The following is a 24,095-nucleotide window of genomic DNA, read 5'->3' as shown; positions in this document are numbered from 1 at the left end:
TTACCTGAACCATGTCCTCGCCTAGTCACCAGAACCACCCTTCCTTTCTATTCTAAGTTTCTTTAGTTTCCTCAGGAGTATAATCACTCTCCGCATCATAGGTCCTTTCTCTCTTGGGTGATTATTCTGTCTTGGCATCCCTCATAGCTGTGTCTCATTTATTTTCTCATATGCTGTGAAGAGAAATGGGGGAGAATAAGGGATGAGGTATGAGGCTGATTTCTAAATCATACTCCTGAAAGGTAGAACTTCTCCCTGTTCCATTCTCTATCCCTGTCTGAGGCAATGTTTGAACTACTGTCCCCAAAATGCCCTAGATAATGCAATGTGATGGACATGCTGGCACAAAATTAAAATAAAATAAAATAAAACCTTACTATTTTTTTCAGAAAAGTAGGATATTTCACTTGGATCTTTCAGGGCAATGATCTTCAAAATAGGAGCTGGGGGATATTTTTGAAACCATGGTTTCATCCGAAAGAATATAGGGTGAACCAGATGAGAACACATCCTACTGTCCTTTTGCTAGCCAACCTTATAATCAATATTCTCTACTCTACCCCAGGAAGAACTAGCTCAATAGTCCTCCACTCCACCTCTGCTATGTAAGTTCCCATTGTTGTGAGGAAGGCGTTGGCCTTTCAAGACAACACACACACACACACACACACACACACACACACACACACAGACATACACACCATCACTCTAGGTAACTCTAGAAAAAAATTCCTGAACCAACAGATCAGTTGGAAATGATCAACTATCCTGTAGTTCAGTACCCTTTCACTTGCCAGAAAATGAATCCCCCAAACTGAATTTTAATGGTCTGGATTTTTTCTTTGTATAATTCTTGGCTCTCTGAAATTCTTTTAAACTTCTCCCACAGATAAGATTTTTGTGTTTTATTTTTGGTCAAATTCATTTTTTAAATAAATGTTTATTGATTTAATTTGTTTTTACATCACTTAAATTTTCCCCTATATCTCTTCCCTCTCTGCTTTCCCAAAGAATTTTTAAAAGAAAGAAAAAAGAGAAAGAAGATAAAAGTCATCAAAACTAATTAATCTGAAATCATCTGACAATAGATGTAATATTCCATAACTCCCCTCCTCACTCAACACACCCATATACAAATCTCAGTAAAGGAATGAAGGGAGGTAACTTCTCATTTTTAGTTGTTTTATGTTGCTCTTTTGATTTAAATTATTGTAGTCATTGTATGTATATTTTTTCTTGATCTGGTTACTTCATTTGTACATCTGTTCATATAAACCTTTACATAACTCTCTGCCTTGATCATATTTGCTGTTCCTTATAGCACAATAATATTCCATTATATTCATATATTACAATTTATTGAACTATCCCCCAATCAATGATTCCAGTTCTCTGTTACCTTTGTTAAGCATCTTTGTATAACAAAAAAAGCTCTATAAATATTTTGTTATATATGGTACTTTCTTTTCACCATTGTCTCCCTTGGGTTTTATATATGAATATATATATATATATATATATATATATGTGTGTGTGTGTGTGTGTATGTGTGTGTGTATATGTATATATATATTATGTATATGAAGCAATGAAATTCCTGAGTCAAAGGATAGGAATATTTCTGGTTGTTTTAGGTTTTTGCAAGGCAATGGGGTTAAGTGGCTTGCCCAAGGTCACACAACTAGGTAATTATTAAATGTCTGATGTCAGATTTGAACTCAGGTACTCCTGACTCCAGGGCCGGTGCCTAGCCATCCCATAGGTAGAGATATTTCAATCATTTTATTTGCATAATTCCAAATTGTTTTTCCAAAATAGTTCTGCTAATTCACAGTTCTATCAACAATGCATTGATATGCTCATCTTTACACAACCCCTTCAACATGATTTTTTTGGCCATTTTTGACAATTTACTAGTTGTGAAGTGAATTCTTAAAGTTGTTTTAATTAATCTCTTTCTCTCTTTCCCTCCTCTGACCCCATCTCTATCTTGTCCAGGATGGAAGGGCAACAACTTCTCAAGGACCTAACCCCACAATAATTGACACAGGACATTTTACCTTTCCTGTTTTGTTTTGTTTTTCATTTGGAACAGCTTGTCCATTCGTAGGCACCCACACTCCCAGAGGGTCACCATACTAATGTCAGACAATGTGGAAACCAGATGGGTTTAGCCCTAAGATAGGTTAGAATTCCCAAACTTGAGAATCCACTAACCTCAGTCTCTCCAGAAGTAAGGATAACAGGCATGGGCCACCCCACCTGATGCATTCTTCTTATCATCAGTGACTTAGAACATTTTTTCTATATGGTTGCTAATGGTTTGCAGTTCTTTTGAGGATTATTTGTTCATATCCTTTGACCAATTAATTCTTGGGAAATGGCTTTCAATTGTTATATTTTCATTAATTATATATATATATTATATATATGTATATAATATATATATAATTAGATACCAAACCTTTATCCAAGAACTTTGATAAAGGATTCCCCCCCCATTTGATCACTTCCCTTCTTTTTGCCAGATGGATTAATTTTGTTTATACAAAACTTTTCAATTTCCCATAGTCAAAATTATCTATTCTAACTTTTTTAATTGCCTCTATTTAATTTTAATTGCCTCTATATAGTTTGGTTGTCTTTGACCAACTGCTATCAAAATATGAAACTCTTCTTCCAGGACCTATTTCAAATACTGTTTCTTTCCTTTATATAGATGTACTCTTAAAAGTTTCTTCCTTGACTTTCTGCAGAATGGAATAGTCAACAACCATCAGTCTTCAGTAGGCTAAATATTCATCTCAATTCAGATTTTGGGTCCTTTCTAAGGGTATGAAAAGTAGCAAGGAAAAGATGGATTTGGGGCACCTCATAGGAAGAGGTCTAAAGTAGGAAACTGAATGCTAATACCAATTCTGTCTGTAACTTCATGAATGACCTTAAGTGAATCATTTTCTTCCCTATGCTTCAGTATGCTCCTCTATGAAATATGGGAGTTGAATAGGAAAATTTTTCAGTTCTCTCCTACTAGCACTAATGTTTTGTGATTCTGTGAAGAAGGAGATAGCTAGTCTGCTCCTTGACCTTAGCTAAGAGAAGGAACCCCTGAGAAAGTAATAAAAGGTAGGATGGGGTGAACTTTACAAAGGGAAAATGAAGGACAAAAAATGGTCATGGACATGGAGCAGACCTGCTTTCCTTTGCTAAGTCTACCCTTTGATTATGAGGTGAAAAGTAGGAGATGTGACCAGAACAAATCAGGGATCTGAATGGTTGTTTGTCCTTCATTCTTGAAGAAGACCATTGGGTTTGAGTGAGGGGGTGTGCTAAGTTACTAGCCTCATATTTTCCTCCAGAACCATTTGAGTTCAGTGGCCTGATATGAATCAGGATGACTACAGATGGCTGGATTTAAACTCCCATCCTCTCCTGATTCCAAGGCCAGTGTTCTATCCACTGTACTACCTAGCTACCTCTGGTGGGAAGGGAGGGTGCTAGGGCATAGCAGAAAGACAGAAGCAACAGGAGATTCTTAGGACTTCCACTTTCCTAAGCCCCAGTGAGTAGCTACCACCTCTTCTGCCTTACAGCAATGGAATCAGGAGTTTTGAGCAGTTAAACAGTCTCCCTATGTCTATACCAGTTGATTCATGTAGTTTTATTCATTTTCAAAAATATTGATCATAGGGGCATCTGGGTAGCACAGTGGATAGAGCACTGGCCCTAGAGTCAGGAGGACCTGAGTTCAAATCCAACCTCAGACATTTAATACTTACTTCGATGAATTAACTTGGGCAACTCACTGCAACTCACTTAACCCCATTGCCTTACAAAAAAAAACTTGACTGTTAACTATATGCAGTGTGATTTTTGTGAGTAATCTCAATGGAAACCCAACAGGAACAAAAAAGAGGGAAGCTGGATAGCCCAATTTGCCTGCAGTGGGGGGTCACTCCCATAACTCATGGAAATAGATGTTCTTTCTTTTTTCTTTCTTTCTTCTTTGTTTCCATACCTTTGGGGGCTCTCCCCAAAGGCCTTGCAAGATTTCTTGGAGTTCACAGGTTACAAATCCCTCTGACTCTCCTTGACTGGTGAGAAATGGATTTCAGACTAAGCCCATTTGTTCATTGTTTGGACCCTGATTGGTTCAGAGTATATGGGAAAATAGCAATTGCTTCTGTTTTGGCCAGAAATCCTGAGGGTCTTCCCTATCTAGATTGATTTCTTTTTTATACTAGGCAAAAGAGTCCCTTCTCCATCTCTGAGAAACCCTGAAGGTCTTCCCCTCCCAGACTGGGTTTTTTTAAATGATTATTCTCATCCTCTTCTCATCTTCTCTCCCTTGCCTAACCTTAATGAATGAATTGATATTACCTTAGTCAAACTGTGACCTGGGAAAGCCCCAACTCTTATAAGACCAAGATCTCCCACTACATCCAGGTCATTTCCAATCATCCTGATCCATGTCCCAGATGGCTCCAGAGTAGAGAGTGAGGCTGGTGACTTTGCACAGCATCCCCTCACTCAGATCCAATTCACTTGCTTGTCATGGCATCACCTCTCTAATCTTACTGCTTTTCTTTGAGAACAAAGGACAAACATCAGCAGCAGGAATGAGAGAAAGCAAGAGTCCCCTAAAAGAGGAATAGAGACTAAGTCATAAGAAATTTGACTGCATAAGTCCACTGTCACTAACAGAATCCCTAGACAAGTACTGCCACTTACAAAGAAACAGAGTTAGTTGGAAAGAGGTAGATGGCGGGCTCTCTGAGATCCTGGGAGAGCTTAGCAGTTTCCCTTGAGAATTCTCTGATGGTACATGCAGTGCATAAATACTGGCAATGAGAGCTTGACTGATAGATAGCAGTTGGTCCTTCTAACAAAACGGAATCAAGCAACAAGTTAGCAGCATTCCTGATGGAAAAAATTCATATGGGGCCTGCCAGGCCATGAGGCTATATCATTGCTGCCCTGACCACAACTGTGTTATAGGACTTTACATATCCAGAAGAGAAAGGGGAATGCAAGCTAAGCTTTATGGTTTCCTTTGGGTTAGTTTCCAAGTTTCCTGATGCTCAACTGAAGGTCTAATTAAGAAGATATTTAATTTCCACTTCAACTAAGCATCTTTGTAGAGTTAGAGAGAGATAAATAAAACCAGAAATCTTCCTAATATTAATAATTCTTTCCTAGGGAAAAATCTATCCCTTTGTAGAGGGCAACCCTTATCTAGTTAATCTAAGGGTTTAGTGGATATAGATTTAACTAATCCATAGCCACCATAGCGCCTAGGTGGTACAAAGAACTCTAGGACTAGAATCAGGATTCTCTGAATCCAAATCCAAACTCAGACTCATAATTAGTTGTGTGTATTAGGGCGAGTCACTTAACCTTTGTACCTCTGATTCCTCATCTGTAAAGTGGAGATAATAATACTACTTATCTCCCAGGGTTGTTGTAAGGATCAAAAGAGATTATATTTTTGAAATATTTAGTAAGCAATATGTCAATGCTAGCTATTAATATTATAATCAAATTTTTATGGCTCAGTTCTCATTCCTACTTCAGGAGCTACCTATCTTCTCTCCCACTCTTGCTGGGTTCCCATTGAGGTTATTTATAAAAAGTAGACTGTATACAATTCTTTAAATCTTATTTTTGAAAAAAAAATAAAATAAAATATATTCAACAGACCTAGGTTCCTCCCTAGACAAATCTCCTTGGTCTCCAGGCAAGTCTAAATCCAGGAGTCCAAAGAAAGATGAATGAGACTCTCAGATTCCCTGCTATTTGTATAATACTTTGTAGATATGGGAATTGAAAACATAAAAGCAAAATAATTCTTAAATGACACTTTACTAATGTGGAAATATGCTTAATTTAGTTAAACATGTCTAACCTATATCAGATTGCTAGCTGTCAAGGGAGGGTGGAAAGAGGGAGGAAAGAGGGAGCAAGATGTGGAACTCAAAATCTTATTTAAAAAATGTTGAAAACTCTCTTTGTAGTTGGAAAAACAAATATATTTAATTTTTTACAGGCTAGAAAACAAAAACAAAAGAAAGAATTCAAAAAAGTAAAAATAAAATGTCATTTTCAAAATAATAATCCCCCCCCCAGTTTTTTGTCCCTTTCAAATCTAAATCTCTACATTCATCCTTTTTCCCAACTCTATGCTCATTTCTTAATTATCATGGCTAGCATTTATGTGATACTTCAAGATTAATGAAGCACTTTTACACATTCTCATGACTCTCTGAAATAGCTCTATGATTCTCCTCATTTTGCAGATGAGGAAACTGAGGAAAACAGAGGATAAATGCCTTTGTGTGGCTCACATGGTTGATAAGTATCTACAGTCTGATTTTTGACTCCAGGTCAAGTTCTTTGATACTTGCATCATCTAGTTGCTCCACATCAAGGCATCTTCCTGACCTGTCCTACACTGTCTTGGGGAGAAAGAGCATGAAATGGATGTCCTTCCTCCTCTATTATCAATGCATGGCCTTTAAACAACATTATTGAGCAAAAATGTTGATATTTTTTAAAAGATGAAGGGAATTTTAAGTCATATTTGTGATATCTTTATCACTCATGGAATAAAGGACATTGTGCTAAGCTTTCTTTATTAAAAACATATTTGACTTCCTTCAAATATGCCAGCCCTGTTCCCTTTGTACTGAAATAAAATGAGCTGGGATGGAACAAAAAGCATTATATTGGAAACAAAAAGAAATGTCAAAGATTCCCCTCCATCACCCCCAAACCTGGCAGTTTCTCACATCATTTCCACTGCTTTAACTCCTGTGCATGTTCTGACCCTCCTACATTTTGATTTTAGATTTTTTTTCTATTTCCCTGTCATTAAACAGTCTACCATCCATGATCCTAAATGCTATCATTTTAAATGTAGTTTCTAGAGCATCCCTGTCTGAATTGTCATATTATTATATTTTACAAAGTTCCATGACCTGATGAAATTAAGTTGTTTTTCTTACCTGCCTAGTTTGGGCAGGAACTTCAATCTGTGCTTTTGATTGACATAGAGATGCAAGAGTCTGAGTTCAGATCAGCTTTCCTCACGGCAGAAATAGTAGCACACACATGAACAATTCCTAGAGAGCTCAGCTTTCCATGACTGCCTTCCTTAAGATGGCACTCCAGCAGTGGCCCTCACCTATTCAAAGGTGAATCGCCTTCAAGTTACAGGTAGAGTAGTCTTCAAATATTTAGTGAGGTAAGCCTCCCCTTTTCAGGTAACTGATTACATGGGAGCCTGTACCTACAGCCTGTGCAATCTGCTTATGGTGAATTGTTAGCCTGACCTGTCACGGCTTGACCCCACTCCTGGCTGGGTCATTCCCTGGCCCTTGGTTTCTATGATCTGAGTGACTAATCACTGAAAATAGCTGTGGGACTCCAGAAAGTGATTAGCTCAGTTACTACAATTAGTTTTAATATATAGGTCCCATATGTACTATTATGAATCTTCATTACAGTTCAAAATACAAATCTAATACATTTAGTTGTCAATTATAATGGAAATGATCACTGATTATAAGATTGTTCTGGTGGAATATAAATATATATATATATATATACATATACACATATATGTTGTATGTGTATGTACGTATATATGCATATATGGTGTCATTTTGTTTGTGAAGAATCCAAGGAACTGGCCAATTTGGAGTGCCCCTTAAGGAATGATTCAATGAAAGAAAAAATATTTATTAATCAGTTACTATGTGGCACATATCGGTATTAACCGAGTAAACTGGGCGTGACAAAAGGCCAGAGGCAGTGCCAGTAACCAGGTAGATGTTTATTAATTATTTTCTTTGTAAGGAAGCAATTTTTAATTCATGGGATTTCTCCTGAGAGGAGCTCTATTTTGCTGTTGTGGATCCAGATATTTTATACAGGTACAGATCATAGATCATATGGATCATAGAATAATCAGATTTGAGTGATCTTGCCAGGTCAAGTCCACCATGCTGGACAATTCAACACCATTACTATTACCCAGAAGGAGTCTATGACTCTTAGCTACTATCACTATCCACTTTCAAAACCAAATTGGATGAAGATCAGATCTACTCAAACCAAGGAAGTTGGAGTTACTGGTGTACTAGTAAATGTTTAACAATGGGTTCTCTGAAAAAAATAACTCATACTGGCAAATGGTAGGGCATTCATTTTGTAGATGAAGGTGGGGAGTGGCATCTGGGAATTTTCCTAAAGATAGTTTAGCAATGCATACTCAAATAAGACTGAAGCCCCCATCCAGGGGTTAGACTAGTGGTTTAACTTAATTTCTGGGGAAATGTCTACTTTTGGAGATCCACTGCATTTAAAACAATCCATCTATCCATTGAAATTGGGGAGGTTCCCTTTGTGGGAACTCTTAATAATTTGAGACTTCAAGAAAGGGTAGATTTATTAATATGGAGTCATTGCTAAATGAACCAAAAAAGAAAACTCTTCCTAGGTCAATGATGAATATTATTTTACAACAGACCCAATCCTTCGGCAGCAGACGGCACCACCTGTGACACCTGATGTGGTACCCACACCAAGCAGAGGCTGGTCTGGGACAAATGAACAGATTCCCCTAAAGAAGAAGACTACTATCAGATACCTTTTGACACCAGTAGTCCTTTGTCATTAAACTTGATGGAACATGCTTTTTTGTTCCTACTCATATTATTTACTTCATAGAGTCTGTAACATTCTGAAGGTTCTCTTCTTTTTAATGACTACCCCTCCAAAATCATAAGACCATTGCTCCAAGACCTAAAAAATATTTCAATTTATTTGGGGTGGGAGCTACAATCATTTTTTTCTTTGGAACATTGAAACCCACAAAGATGAGATTCAATTCAGGACATCAATGTTACTTAGTTAAGTAGTTGTTGGCATGTACTAAAAACTTACCATAGCTTTCTTGCCTAGAAAGTACTACTCAATCACAAACACACATACACACACACACACACACACATCTGTAAAGCAGTAGTTATTGATATTAATATATCAATATAATAATAACATTATTATAAAGCAGCAGCAATAATGATTATGTTGATGATAAAGATGAAGAAACAGAAGCACAGGCTGGTTATGTGACCTCCCCAGAGTCATCACACTAGTATGAGGCAAGATGTGAACTCAAATCTTCCTGACTCTGAGTCTTATGTGCTATACACTGAACTACCTAGCTGCCTATAAGTGGACCTGAGAACATGAAATTGTATTATAATTGCATTCCATCTTGTGAATCAAATTAGTTATTGTCTTCCATTTTATGCTGTTTCTTTTGAATCGTGTGTGTTCTGGTAAACAAGGGGGCACAAATCACAGAGCTCCCTATTTCCAGAAGGTTTCAATCCCAAAATTCTTTATTTCTACTACAATTTTCCTATGATCAAATGTTCTCAAATGATTGAGTTTTCAGTTTCATTTTAGAAGAAATCAAAAGGAGAAACTGAAAATAATATCAATGAAGTTCTAAAGTGAAAAGAGAGAAACATGTTTAAATCAGAGAAAAACTTAAAAGTCAATTTTAATTCAGAATGTTTGTGTCTGCCTAAGCAAAGTGCTGTAAGAAATAAAATTTTACTAGTAAACTAGAAAGAAGTTGGAATAAACGATGCATTTAAGAAACTAAGCTTTTAAGAATCCAGAGAAGTGACTATTGCAATTAACTGGTTTTCTATAATATAAAACCTTGTACTAAATTGAAATGGAAAAATTCAGCAATAAAGAAGCTAAGTTCTATAGATAGTTTGAGATACAATTGGAGAATAAAGACTAGAGGAATTCTGGAATTCAGTAAAAGAAAATGAGTCAAAACTTCAGGTTAATTTCAAGAAAGATGGTTTTAAAAAAGATTTCTGAAACTTTTTAGAGAAATATCTGTCAGAAATAATAAATAGCATTATAAAACTGTGCCATATGGAACTCTTAAAAGTAAAAGTTTGCAGTCACAAGATTATCTAAGTGAAGTAAAGTCTGTGGGATAAAAAATTACAAAGAATAGATATCCTGGGGAAAAGATAAGACATGTACTTTTTTTTCCCCCTTAAAGTATCAAGACAGGTTGGATTAAGAAAACAAAAGAAAATGACTTGGTTCATTGGGTAGTTTTGAGCGAACTAAAAAAGTTGGCCCAAAAAACTTGAAATGTTAACTGTAAATGGGCCTTGGGAAAATTAAAGTTCTAAATATTACTGTTTGAAATTGCAAACCCTAGACTTGAGTGAGACATGTTCTCATATTAGGAAAAATAAAATAAATCAGAAAGTAATATAAATCACACTTGCTAATCTGTAAAGGTAATAATAATAATAATAATAGTAATAATAGCACCTTCCACTCCCCCCCCTTATTGAGAGTACCATATAATTAATTATTAAAGGCTTAGCACAGTTCCTGGTTTCTGCAGAGAATGAACAATACAATATCCACACCTTATAGGAATCAAATTGAACAACATATTTCTTTGGTAATGTTCTGCCACTTAAAGAGTACTTTTCTAAATTGGCATTGACTCCATTAATATTTAACTTTTTAAAACTGGTGTCTTCATAAAGGGAAAAACTTCAGACTTACTACTTAACTGCCCTGTGATATAAATGAGCAAAAATGTTATGCTGATTCATTTAAGAAATTTAAAATAACATCTGAGAAATCAGGAAGGCAGGGCCCTGAAACTTGTTAAATTAAGTTTGAAAAATCAGGAAAAGTCTGACAGGTGATAAATACTATATAAATGTTAATATAAACATTTTATATTGATCTTGAATTCAGTCAGTGTAGGATGCCAAAAGTGATAAATGATTTGTTCTGTAAGATAATTTAGAAATGCATTTGATTGAATTTACCTAACAAGTAAAAAGTCTTCCTATTTTAAATACATCATCACTATGTTTATTAAGTTTTTTCTATTGTGAAAAATGCTGTAATTTCCCTTTTTTCATGAAGATGCTGTTAGATTATGTATTTGGTTGGTAAGTAAATATGGCGAAAATGTCTGAAAACAGTTAAATATTTAATGGGGTACATTTTGTGCTAAATTAGAAAATAATAATAACTTACAGTTGGGAGACCAGAGTAGAAAAATCCTCTTAAATGATCCTTGTCTGTAAGGTTCCTTGGGTCTTTTCACAAGGGCAGGATTATAAAATCTCATCAGCCCTGCTGCCTGCATATTATGAAACTTTGTAGCAAGGCAGGATGAGGCAATAGGACCTCTTTCGGAAACATTGTATAATTTACAAGTAGACATTAAAATAAAGAGGAAATTTTATCTAAGATCATTCAGTGGCTGGATTGAAGACCTGTCTCCAGGAATTATTCATCTTTGCATTTCCCACCAGATTTATCATATATGTTTGGTATATATGAGATCTTCACTGACCATATGAGATAAAGTGAATCAGATTAACAAGCATTTATTATGTTCCTACTGATGAAGATGAAATATTGAGGGGAAATAATATCTGTGTTCATCTGATAATATCCTATAGACCTCTTATGTCCTTCCTATTGTTATACAGAACCTCAACTTATTCTGAGATATAAATCCACTTGGGTAATAGGATCTACCCTTAACCCTTTTCCACACTTCCTCCCTTACTCTTCTTGCATGTATCATATGTCCTGCCTATTTGGGCAGTTGGGTGCAAAATGGATAGAGCACCAGCCCTGAAGTCAGGAGGACCTGAGTTCAAATCTAGTCTCAGACACTTGACACTTTATTAGCTGTGTGACCTTGACCGAGTCACTTAACCCTGATTGCCTCATCCAGGACCATCTCCAATTGTCCTGATTCATGCCTAGCCACTGGACCCAGATGGCTGTGGAAGAGAAAGTGAGACTGATGACTTAGCATAGAACCCCCTCACCCAAATCCAATTCATGTTCTTGTCATGGCATCACATCCCTGGTGTCATAGTCTTCTTTGAGAATGAAGGACAAACTTTATAGTCAACATGCCTTGTCTAGGTGTAGGCCTCACCTCAGTCACATTCAGGTATTGGCCACTCCTTGGCTCCTCCCTCTGACTTCTCTCAACACTAGACTTCCTTAAAAGCTCTTTCCCCTTTCTGCCAGACTGCTGCTCTTGGCCTAGTTGCATCCTTGTGGCTGTTCCTGTCTTCTTTTTTTTCTCGTAGTCTCTAGGTGATTTATGGCAGCTGACTTGGCTAATGCTACTGCTGCCACTCCTCCTTAATTGTCTAACTGTCCTATTGTTCTCGTCAGCCCAGTTGTGAAGTCATGCTTGCAACTGTTTTTCCTTTTCTTTACTATCTTCTTTAAAAAATTCATTTTCTCTACCTTGCTGCCTCCTTAAAGAACTCTGTGAATTTACTTGTAATACTTTGCAGTAATCTGTTAATTAAAATTTATGATATTTCTTACAATCCTGGTTCAGAGGGCTTTTGTGATTTCTTTACTCATAAATGAACCTCCAGGGGTCTTTGCAAGCCCCCAACTCCCCATAGGGTGCCTAGGTCTTAGGCATCTATCTTCATCTAGGCCACCAACGAAGGGACACAGCACTCTCACTACTGTAGCCCAGGTTTGTTTCTGTGTCATGGAACCAAATGATAAAAAGGGAACCAATTGAAGAAACCTTAAAATGAGTTTTAAAATGTTTTTGGAAAATATTTTGAGGTGGTCTAGTTTTGAGTTTGAATGTGACAAATTCATGAAAGGACCAGCTTTAACTCAAAAGCTTTTAGGAACAAAAAGGCTTAATTATCACTGTGGTTAACAGAAGCTAGAGGAGAAAGGAAACAGAGGAAGGAAAGGCAGTTGGGAGAAACTGAAGGATGAGCAACAAGGTAGTCAGTCAAAGTGGAGAGGGGTAGCAGCTTAAGTGGAATAGAGGGGGGGGATTGTAAGAGAGATTAGAGATAATTGCAAGGGCAACTGCATGATAACAGCAGTAACACCTATCAAGAGCATAGGCCCAGTTTATTTAGAATAGGATATGGTGTACATGCAGAGAAAAGGTGAGGAAAGGTATTTGAAGCAGTTTGTATCTTCTCAGTATATCTACATCTCAGAAAAGGTTGAGGTAATTCCCACCACTATACCCAGTTTCTGTGGGAAAGTCCTCAGGGGTGGGCTTGGGGAAGAAGCTTTTTACTTTGAAGCTAAGGCAGTTTACATTTCAGTAGAGTTTTTATGTCCCACAATGGGAATATTTATCTAGACAATGGAATGAAAATCAGAAATCCATAGGATATGTCAGACAAGCACAGGTATTTCATCTTCATCACTACTATGTGCTGAGGATAAAAGAAAAATGAGTGGGAGAAAAATCCCTGTTCTCAAGGACCCTGACTTCTAAAGGGAGAGGAAATATGCATATTACTATATACCAGTAAAATACATAAAGTATATATATATATATATATACATATATATATATATATATACATATATGACAAATTGGGGACAATCAGAGGAAAGGCACTAAATTAAGGAAATCTGAGAAAGCTTCTTACAGAAAGGAGGACATAAACTGAGACTTATGGGATATTTGGACTATAGTGGAGGCAGTGTTAAGAAGTAAGAAGAAGAATAGCTAGCACTTATATATCACTTTAAGATTTGCAAAAATTTAAAAAGAGAAGCCGAGAGTAGTAGTAGTAGTAGTAGTAGTAAAAAGGAAGCATTTCCGGGGAAGAAAATCTGGGTGTAAATCCTCCTCAGACATTAACTATGGTAAGTAGTTCAGCAAGTCACAACCTCTGTTGGCATCAGTTTACTAATTTAAAATGATGGGATTGTAATCTAAGTGTTGCCTCTAAATCTAAACTATGATTTAATCAGAGGAGATATCATTAAAGAAGAGCTATTACTATCTGTTTTGCTGTTATACTTTGCCCTTGAGTGGAAAGATAACTTTCCATCTGACTTGAAGCTAAAACCTATGTTTTGTCTCTCTTGTAGAATAGAATCTCCTTGAGGGCAAGGATTGTCTTTTCTATTTGTATCCCCAATGAGTGATTAATAAATGATTTATTCATTTGTTCATTTTATTTATTAATCTCATTCAATTCTAACAATAGCCCTGGGAGATAGATGCTATTTTATAAAAAAAAAAAATTGGGGTAGAGAGATATTAAGTCACTTGTCCGCTTTGTGCTTTGTGTTTTGCATACAACAGGTGTTTAATAAATATTTGTTGAATTTACAATAGATCCCTACTAAGTATCAGAGGCTCTGTACTCAGGTCTTCCTGACTTTAAATTCAGCATTCTATACACTATACCACCTAGTTGCCCATCTATGAATTAAAGTCTGGTTGCCTGGCACAAGGAGATATGACTTGTCCATGGTCACACAGTAAATGTCAAAGGTAGGATCTGAACCCAGATCTTCCCTCTATTTACCAAATATGATGTTGCTTGGTTTTCATACAACAGGTATTTAATAAATTTTCTAATTAAAATTAAGTAAGTCACCCAACTTCATTCCTACTACCTGAAAAGAAGGTTAAGAACAATTGCATTGCCGAGCGTCATCCACATGTGAGCTATTATCATCATCATTAATCAAAGAAATAACAAACTAGAGGAAAAGTGGAGACCTGATCAGAAATAAATATGGGAAGAGCCCCATGGAGCTGGGAGAGGGTTGAGTGATCATACTAGTGAAGTTCTGGGTTTAGCAATTCCTGAAAATGGGAGCAGAGGCAGCAAACAGACTTTGGGGAGAATGGGAGGTAAAAAGTTGAGCTTTCTCAGAGGCTCCTATCTCTGCTCTCCACTCCACTACCACAGACTTCTTGACAAAATGAAGCCAGTTTCTACAAAATTGGCCTAGAGTTTGAAATGTGTAGGTGGTGGGGGGCAGTAGCCCAGGGAAAATTTGAGAAAGAACAAAATGTGAGATGCAAGAAGAAGCAGCAATTTTCCTAGTTCCAGGGTGGAGTCAGGACCTCACCTCTCAGCAAAGAACAGACCCTTGGGGAATAATAGGACTTGGGAAGCATGACTCAGAAAGAAAGAAGAGAGATATGAAAATACACTCCCAACTCACCCTTTCGGGAGACCCATAAGTGTTATATATGATACATTTTTAGTTTTTTAATGTATCAGTTGTGCTGATCGGTTCTTTTTTTTCCTTTAAAAATACTATTTGTTATATGGGATGGCTCTTTGGGAGGGGGAAGGATAATAGGGAAAACTGTGATGTAAAAAAAAAAAAGACATCAGTCCATTAATAAAAACTAAGTTTTTAAAAAATAGGACTTGAAATCTGGAGCCTGATTTAATTTCTAATCTGTCGATGCTCACATCAGGGACCCATGGTCCAAGAGATGAAAACCCCATTACAAACCAAGCTCCTTATGGACAGGGACTGCCATAAGGGACTTTGTATTCCCAGTATTTAGCCCAGGGCCTGGTATTTTAACAGTTCTTAATGTTGGTTGACTGATCAGGGGAAGCATCCATGACTAAAGAAAGAGAAACCAAATGGACAAGCACTCATTGCTTTTATTGCATTCAAAGTGGAGCATGCAAGCCCCTGTCACCATATTAGGTGTACCCATCCCAGCACAGACCAGAAGAAGAGATATTCAGGAAGGAGATCTGTCTCAGGCTGAGCTCCTCTGTCTTGGGCTACAGAATATTTTTTGGAGCCCATAAAAAAAAATCCAGAATCAAAGAAATGGATCAGGGGGCTACTACAGGTCCCCCAGAATCCCAGATCTCAATCTGAGAGCCTAGACATAGAGAGCTAGAACCCCGAAGCAGGGCTGGCCCTTCCTCCCTCCCTGCCTACCCACCTCACCCAACACACATTCTACTCTGAGCAGAAAATTACTTCAAACCCAACCCTCAGGCACTGACCTATGCAGGAATATCTTAAGAATGGCTGTGGCTCCAAATTCTTTACCTTAGAAAGAGCCTTCAGACCTCCTCAACTAAGCACTAGACAGGTGCTACTGCTGCTGCTCCCCATTCTCAATCCCACTGGGCAGGGCCCAGAACCCCAATAGCCCAGGATAAACTTGGGGAACAGAACAAGATGTGAGATGCAAGCAGGAGCAGTAATTTCCCTTGTTCCAGGGTGGAGTCTGAACCTCACCTCTCAGCAAAGAACATTCAGGGTGGACCTAGAAAAAGACTCAGCCAGAGGAAGAGCAAATGAGAAAGCCTTAGGGAGAAAAGATATCAGCTGTAAAATGGGAAATGGGGAAAGCAAGAGAGTGAATGCCCTTCATCATTATAACTCATCATTATAACTCACAAGATAGACAGACAAGGTACCAGGGAAGAAGCTCTGGATAGGGTCATGCGTCTTCTCCCTTGAATACTGAGGCAGGTTAGTTGAAGGGGGAGTTAGGCAAAAAGTCTAGGAGTTGAGCAGTCCTTAGAGAGGGGTTGCCAGCAAGTAGGAACACAAGTCCGTTCCCCACAAACAGGGTCAAGTAGCTTTGGTTAATATCAAAGAGTTCAGTGCCAAGCAATATTGAAACAGGAAGGCCTCTGCCCAGAGAAACAACACATATGGCTATGATGAGGGCAGTCTAAGCAACTAGCTTAGTGAAGCCAAGGGGCCCTCGAACCAATAGCCACTGTAAACGTCACAGAGGGCACCACATGTGAGGCCCCAGCCCCCAGCACTGGGGTGCTCTCAGAGCACATAAGCTCTGGGCTTTTGGCTGTGCCAAGTGTTTGACCTGTCTCCCTTTCTGTCCACCAAGCCTGGAGTAAGGTTATGGGCTCCAGAGTTGGGCAGGCACTGAGGCCTCGAATGAATGAAACAGAGATTGGCACAAACCATGCCAACTGATCCCTGAATCCTTTTCCTTGAGGTCCCAGTTGCCCCAGTGAGACCCTGGCCCAGTTTTATACACTGTGGGTCCTGTTGCTCTGAGGCTAGAAGAGAATGAAGAGGCTTCTTACATAAGGGGGAGGAAGGGCTACACCCACCCATTCTTTCCGCTTCTGGGTTAGGATATTTACTGTCTGGTTTGAACTGTTTCCTGGTTGGTCTTTAATCTGGGTGGAGGCCCCCCTCCAGCCTCCAGTCATGATAATCACAAGCCCTAAGCCTCAGAGCCCCTTTCCTGGGCAGCAGGTTGGCTATTCAACTGTGTATCAACAGTCTCAGGGGACTTGGGGCTGGCCTTTGAGCTGGATGCACTTTTCCGGGATCCCTGGGGGCTGGGGTGACCTTTCTTCTGAAGTTGGGGGCTCAACTGGGTGGATGATGGGGCTTTCCTGCCCGTGGAGGGGCTCTTGGTGCCCTTGGCCTTGGCCACAGGGTAAAGACTCTCAAGGCTCTTGAGAGACTTCAGCCCCAGCATCTCACAGTGGGCGTTGCACTGATGGGAGACAGCAAACTGTTCAAGGAGGCTTGGAAAGCAGCTTTCCTTGAGACCTTGGTACCTGTAGCCAAACAAAGCAAAAATTGGGGTTCTAGAAAATTCTTGTCAACTCTTTGTAACCTCCATCCCCCATTACCCTAAGACCTAGAAGTGACAACAAAAGCAGATAGCCATCACCTGTCTAACCTGCTCATCCATGAAAAGTGGATTCTCCCCTTTGGTGCCCAGCTTCTGGCAATGCCCAGCTGTAGCTGTAAGTGACCTTGTCCTGTTAGAAGCTGGCAGACTCCCTGCCTGAGGTCAGGTCTCATTGGGCAATATGATCCAAAGGCTATGTCTCCCTAATAGCCAGAAGCTCCTATTATAAATCTCAAGTAGGGAAATTCATTACCATCCTGGAAAGGAAGGCTGGGAAAAGAGGAAATGAAGCACGGGTAGAGGGGATTGGAGGCACAGAGAATTCAGTAATTCCCCAAGATGTCTCAGTGTAGCCTATCCATAAGCCACATTGTCAGGGATAAAGTGAATATTTAGATCTCCAGCAAGAGGAAGGGGCAGAAGAGGGGTCCTGAAGGGCGTGAATAGAGGCCCTGGAAGTCAATCCAGTACCTGCTCAGGTCCTCGAGAACCACTTACCCTTTAAATTTGGTAGCAATTTGCACATCTGTCATCTTCCAATCAACACCTAGAAAAGGACAGAGTGTTTGAGCATCATAAGTGGGAGCAGAAATTCTGAAAGTGTCCCTCTCCTGCTGGCTGCTGGGCAAGGCTACTTCTCTCCCTTCCCTTCCTTTTCCATCAATCTGGGAATGGAGTTGGAAGTTTCTAAATCAAGCTACAGAGTCATCAAATCTCAGAGGTGGAAGGGATCCTGGCATTCATCTCTGACTCTGAGATACTTTTATAAATACTGCCTATTGACCATGTAGATATAAGATATATCCAGAGTAAAGTAGAGGTAACTGAGAGGGAAGGTGCTAGCTTTGAGGGGGTGTGAGGGGAAAAGAGGATATGTACATATGTATGTATGGATGAATATGTGTGTATATATGACATATTGCTTATTGGTTAATTACAACAAGTTACCAATTTCTAAGTCCTTTTATATGCATTGTCTACACCAGAGAGATAGCACCACACACACACACACACACACACACACACACAAATATATAAAAACCTACACACAGCTTTCTAGATATAGACATACAATTATGACACAAAATTATGACATAAATATGTATGCATCAGTAGAAGAAATTTTCACTGAAAGCTCCCTGAACTGATGAAATCATAGGTCCTGGGGAGGCTAGGTGCCACAGTGGATAAAGCACCGGCCCTGGAGTCAGGAGTACCTGGGTTCAAATTCGGTCTCAGACAATAATTACCTAGCTGTGTGGCCTTGGGCAAGCCACTTAACCCCTTTTGCCTTACAAAAAAAAAACCTAAAAAATAAATCATAGATCCTGATCAAAATAACAAAAAATTATTATTATTCCTTTGTGTGTAATATATGATAAAATAGTTTTGTGTTCCTATGGTCTGGACTTGAGCTTTCATCAGTGTGATAGATAGATAGACAGACATAAATATGCACAAATATGCATGTATTTACACATGCTTGTGCACACATACATAAGCATGTGTATGTATCTAACATGAATGTACATGTCTGAATATGTGGACACACCCTCAATGGTAGAACTTTCCTTCAGAAATCACTTACAGTTTACTATGATTATAACTTGTCTTTATCTTGTTCTTTGTCAGTATTTGTCAAAGTGCTCAGTCCTGAGCTAATCCATAGGAAGCACTTGATAATTGTTTATCCCCCTCCTTCTCTACCTCCTTTTTTTAGAAGTGAAGTTTCTTGAGGGCAGGAATTGTGTTTGGTTTTCTTTGTGCTCTCAGGGTTTGGTTAAAAAACCTAGCACAATGAGTGAGATGAGCAGAACCAGAAAAACACTATATACCCTAACAGCAACATGGGTGTGATGATCAACCATGATGGACTTGCTCATCCCTTCAGTGCAACAATCAGGGACAATTTGGGGCTCTCTGCAGTGGAGAATACCATCTGTATCCAGAGAAAGAACTGTGGAGTTTGAACAAAGACCAAGGACTATTACCTGTAATTTAGAAAAAAACTGGTATTTTATTGTCTGGTCTTGCTATCTTTGATATGATTTCTCACCACATTCAATTTGGATCAATGTATACCATGGAAACAATGTAAAGACTGACAAATGGCCTTCTAGGCGGGGGGAGCGAGGGAAGTAAGATCCGGGAAAAATTGTAAAACTCAAAATAAATAAAATCTTTATAGAAAAAAAACCGAGCACAAGGCAAGTTATTATTATGAAAATAAATGTTTTTTGGTTTAATTTATTTAATTTAATAAATAATTTGATAAGTGCTTGCCTTGTTTCAAAGTGTTTTAATATGTACAATAAACCGCTCAGAGAGGGTCACTGTGGCACAGTGAGGAAAGACCTGGATTCAAGGAAGACCTGGATTCAAGTCATACCTCCAATGCATTCCAGCTGTTTTAAAGCCTGGACAAGGCAATCTCTCAGTGTTTAGGCAACTCTCTAATATTAAAAATTGCAGATAAATTATTCATTGGAAGAGGAAGCTCCCTCACCTGGGGATATATATATATATATATATATATATATATATATATATATATATATATCAGTTGTGCTAGAAATAGTTACTAAATTGACTGACTATTATATATGCATATTTATACACATGTATGTATTTATTTATATGCATGCATGCACACACACACACACACACACACACACCTACCAACAGTCTCTGAGGCTGAAGGAGCATTATTCCCATTTTCAGATAAGGCTATAGAAGCCCCAAGAGGTTGAATGATCTGTGCACAGCCATATAAATTAATCTGAGATAAAACTGTATTTAAAACTCAGTTCTTCCAACTTCCAGAACAGAGTTCTTCTTCCACTGCCAGGCTGCCTCTCCTAAATTAGATAGATTCCCAAAGTCTGCCTTGCCTCTGGGGCAGACTTGCCCAGAAATCCCCCAAACCGCCCCCCCCCCATTATCCACTAGAAGAAGGAAAAAAAGGATAGGGAAAGTAGAGAATGGTGAGCAGGAATTGAAGGATTGGAGGAAGACTCAGCAATGAGACTCTGATAATGTCCAGAGAGACCAAAGAAATCTAATACAGTCCCCACATTTGCTCCCAGTCAGGATGCCCCTATTCGTAAACATGGCCTGACCCAGGCAAATCTATGCAGAAGGCAACTGGAGGTACAGGGACAGAGCACTAGATTTGAACCCAGAAAGCCCTCAGTTCAAAATCTCTATCAGGCAGTCACTAGTGTAATCCTCTAATCACTCCTCTCTAGGCCTCAGTTTCCTCACCTGTAAAGTGGGAATAATGCCATCTGCCCTCCCTATCTCTCACAGTGTTACTTGTAAGGACCTCAGATCTGAAAAGGACCTAAGAAACTACATAATCCAAAAGTTCTTATCCTAGGGATCTCAGACCCCTTAGTAGTTTGTAGATAGATTACATAGGTGTCTATAAATTTGGATGGAAATTTTCCTCTTTGTTCCCTCTTTATTTCAATATATTTTTTCCTTATTTTTATGTATTTAAAAGCATTCTGGGGAGTCCAAAACCTTCACCAAATTATCAAAGGCTCTGTGGCATATAGAGGAAATTTAAGAGTCCCTGAATTCTAGTTCAGAGCTCTCATTTTAAAGATAAGAGGACTGAGGCCCTGGGATTATAAATGGCTTTGCCCAAGGTAGCATGGGGTAATAAGTGGAAGAATTTGAACTCATGTCCTCTAATTCTACCTACCTCTCATAAGAAATAGGAAAACACAATGGCAAAGTATTACATAAATGTTAAGCTAGAAGGGGTTCCTGGTCAGATATGGGCTGGGTTGATCAGCTTCCTTCTGACTGAGATTCTGGGCCTGTTCGTTAACAACTTGATTATTATTGTTCTCAGTACTTCCAAGAGTTGTGGGTACTCCCCTCACCAATACAGATTACGATTTCTCTATGCCTTAGTTAAACCCTAGACCATTATCTGTGGTCTCTATCTGTGAGCTATTGTTGCTAAGGAACTGCTTCACTCCAGAATCATCCTTCTGGCGATGAGGCTCTCTCCTCCAACTCAGCTAACTTAGGCTGACCCATAGAAGCCAGACCCACAATCCATCCTGGGGTCCATGGTCAGAGGCTTTATGGTGAGGGAAGAACTGGTAGCCACCACCTGTGTTCTGCTGGTATGCCCCTCAAGGACAGGATCACCTCCTTGTCACAGTGGAGGAGAGAGAACAGTTATTATCATAATTAGCAGAAATCATATAATACTAAGAACTATATGATTACATTATTCTAAGTTTATGATAGCCTTTCCTGAGAGTTGGTTTTAAAAGGAGAGGAGAAAATGCAAGACCCCTCCCACTCATCACTACTTCAGCTTAGAGCCAGAGGAAAGACAGCAATGAGGTAGTCAATCAATAAGCATTGATTAAGCTTCTACTAGATGTTCAGACACTATGCTAAGCACTGTGAGAACTATATGGAAGAAGACTGTTGAAAATCAGTGCATGATATTTGCACTGATATCATAGAGATGAGATTGTGAGATTGTGAATTCCTAAAGATCCTCCCAGAAAAGAACCTCTCAGAAAATCAGATGTTCTTTTCCCCAAAGTAACATAGCCTAACCCCTGACAAAACATCTTTTTCCTTGAACTTCAAAAGTCTCTGTAATGTTACCAAGGATGAAGGATGTCAGTTCCAAAGTCTACTGGGGAATTGATTCAAGGAACTTATCTTTTTTAATGGACAACAAGTAAATCTCTAAAGGACAAGCCTACCCCCTTGCTCAAGAAGCTTCAGTGGCTCCCACCTGCCTCTGGTATAGGATAGAAACTCTGGGGAGTCCAAAACCTTCACCAAATTATCAAAGGACTCTGGGGAGTCCTTTTCACAATCAGCCTTCAGGCTTATTTCAGATGATCTGTTTTTGTCTTTCCCTGTATCCCAGAGCTGGCACATAATAACTGCCAGTATTGGTACTTGTTGACAGGCTGGCATTATACCCCTTCCCATAGTTTATCTTTCAGCCAGACCAGTCTCTTCAATGTTCCTCTAACTTCTATCTCTATCCCTTTCAACTTCATGTCAAGGACTACCTTCTCCAGGAAGCCTCCCTCCCATGATCTCTCATAAGAATTAAATCCATGATCCCCCTCAGGTCTTTTCAGTTCCCCCTAGCCCACTTACCTGCAAGGTCTGTGACCATAAAGCTGCCATTTGTCCACTGATATAACCAGTGCTGGAAGGTCCGACACTTCTGGGCAGCCTCAGAGGTGGCAGAGATCACCTGGGTGCCACCATTCTCCCAATCACGAGCACAGTACCGTTCCAAGGGCCTGCCTAGATACTCTTCCAGAGTGGCATAGGGGATGCTGTTTGCTGGCCGGTAGATCAAGTACAGTGGGATGATCCTAAACACAGATCCACCTTGCCCATGAGCATGGCATTCAAACCCAGGAAAATCCCCAACCCTATCTAGCCTCATCTTGATTCTGGGGTCTTACAATGAAGCTCCTTTTAGTCATATGATTTCAAAATCTCATTGACAGAGAACTTTCTGGGGGAGGGAACTTAAATCGTTCCCAGCAGGAATGCCCCATGCATTAACCATGCCCCCCCCCCCCACTCTCTGACCAATCTATGAAGAAGGCAGATATAGAGTACTGGAATTGAAGTCAGGAAAACCTGAGTCCAAACCAGCTTCAGATAATTACTAGCTATGTGACCCTGAGCAAGTCATCTAATTCCATTTGTCTGTTTCCTCATGTATAAAATAGGGATAATAAAATTACCTTACTCCCCAGGGTTGTGGTGATGAGATAATGATTATAAAGTGTATTGTAAAACTGAAAGCATTATATAAATGCTGTTGTTTTGTAGTTGTTGTTGTTGTTGAAAGGTTCCAGCAATTGAAAGATGGAAATGAGGGTGGTGATGGGCACAGTTGATTCAGGACACTCAGACTATCCAGATAAGGAATTTTTTTGGTCCCTGTCTCATTAGAATCTGCACGGGGTGACCTGGGTACCTTCTATGTCCATATGCTGTTACTATAGTGAGGGACTGAGACAGGAAAGAAATAGGAAAGATAGAAGAGAACCCTGACTGGGTCAGAATATACTCAACACTAACCTAATGACCTTAAATTTGAGTTATGTCATCTAAAACCTGGGCATGAGAGAAGCAGAAACCCAAAGTCTGACATCCATGCAGAAACTGGAGTCACCTGAGTCCAAATCCAGCTTCAGATAATTACTAGCTATGTGACCCTGAGCAAGTCATCTAATTCCATTTGTCTGTTTCCTTGTGTATAAAATAGGGATAATAAAGTCTAGGAAGCAAGGGACAGAGAGAGAGAGAAGAGAAGAACTTACTCAGGAACCTCCCCAAAACCAGGGACAGCTCGGGCCTCAGCCGCAAAGATCTTGCAGTATTCTCGGCTCATGTTTTGGATCTTACATCCCTAGAGGAAAAGAAGGATCAAAGCCCTGGAGATAAACTTTCCCAGCTCCAGAGCCTAAGGCAGATGGAAGTGAATCTCAGCAATGTGGATCACCATCTTTGGAGGATGTAATATGAAAGACTCCTGAATTAGGCAAGAGACTGGATGGTAAGGATTTCCAAG

At 39.1% G+C, this 24,095-nt stretch overlaps 2 protein-coding genes across 6 annotated transcripts in view; both read right to left on the bottom strand.

The window, feature by feature from the left end:
* SLC28A1 (solute carrier family 28 member 1) overlaps positions 1-13,371 on the bottom strand; it is a 56,448-nt gene extending 43,077 nt beyond the window's left edge. For 2 of the 5 annotated variants that reach the window (XR_012477923.1, XM_074233942.1), the window contains exon 1: positions 7,005-13,371. The gene's annotated coding sequence lies outside the window, so the exon portion shown is untranslated. Of the gene's footprint in view, positions 1-4; positions 2,411-7,004 lie in introns of those variants that run through there. The other 3 variants (XM_074233943.1, XM_074233946.1, XM_074233944.1) reach the window with 3 other exon arrangements.
* A 2,142-nt stretch (positions 13,372-15,513) lies between these two features.
* Positions 15,514-24,095, bottom strand: part of ALPK3 (alpha kinase 3) — a 43,871-nt gene continuing 35,289 nt past the window's right edge. Inside the window, exons 11-14 of the mRNA XM_074233941.1 lie at positions 23,845-23,933; positions 22,658-22,881; positions 18,005-18,053; positions 15,514-17,429 (exon numbers count right to left, since the gene is read on the bottom strand). Coding sequence (XP_074090042.1) covers positions 17,087-17,429; positions 18,005-18,053; positions 22,658-22,881; positions 23,845-23,933 — 705 coding nt within the window. The 3' untranslated portion in view covers positions 15,514-17,086. The remainder of the gene's footprint in view (positions 17,430-18,004; positions 18,054-22,657; positions 22,882-23,844; positions 23,934-24,095) is intronic.

This window comes from Macrotis lagotis, chromosome 4 (assembly GCF_037893015.1).
Source record: "Macrotis lagotis isolate mMagLag1 chromosome 4, bilby.v1.9.chrom.fasta, whole genome shotgun sequence".
NCBI classification, from domain to species: domain Eukaryota; kingdom Metazoa; phylum Chordata; class Mammalia; order Peramelemorphia; family Peramelidae; genus Macrotis; species Macrotis lagotis.
The sequence above is the reverse complement of the archived record's forward strand: the minus strand, read 5'-3'. Positions and strand labels throughout refer to the sequence as shown.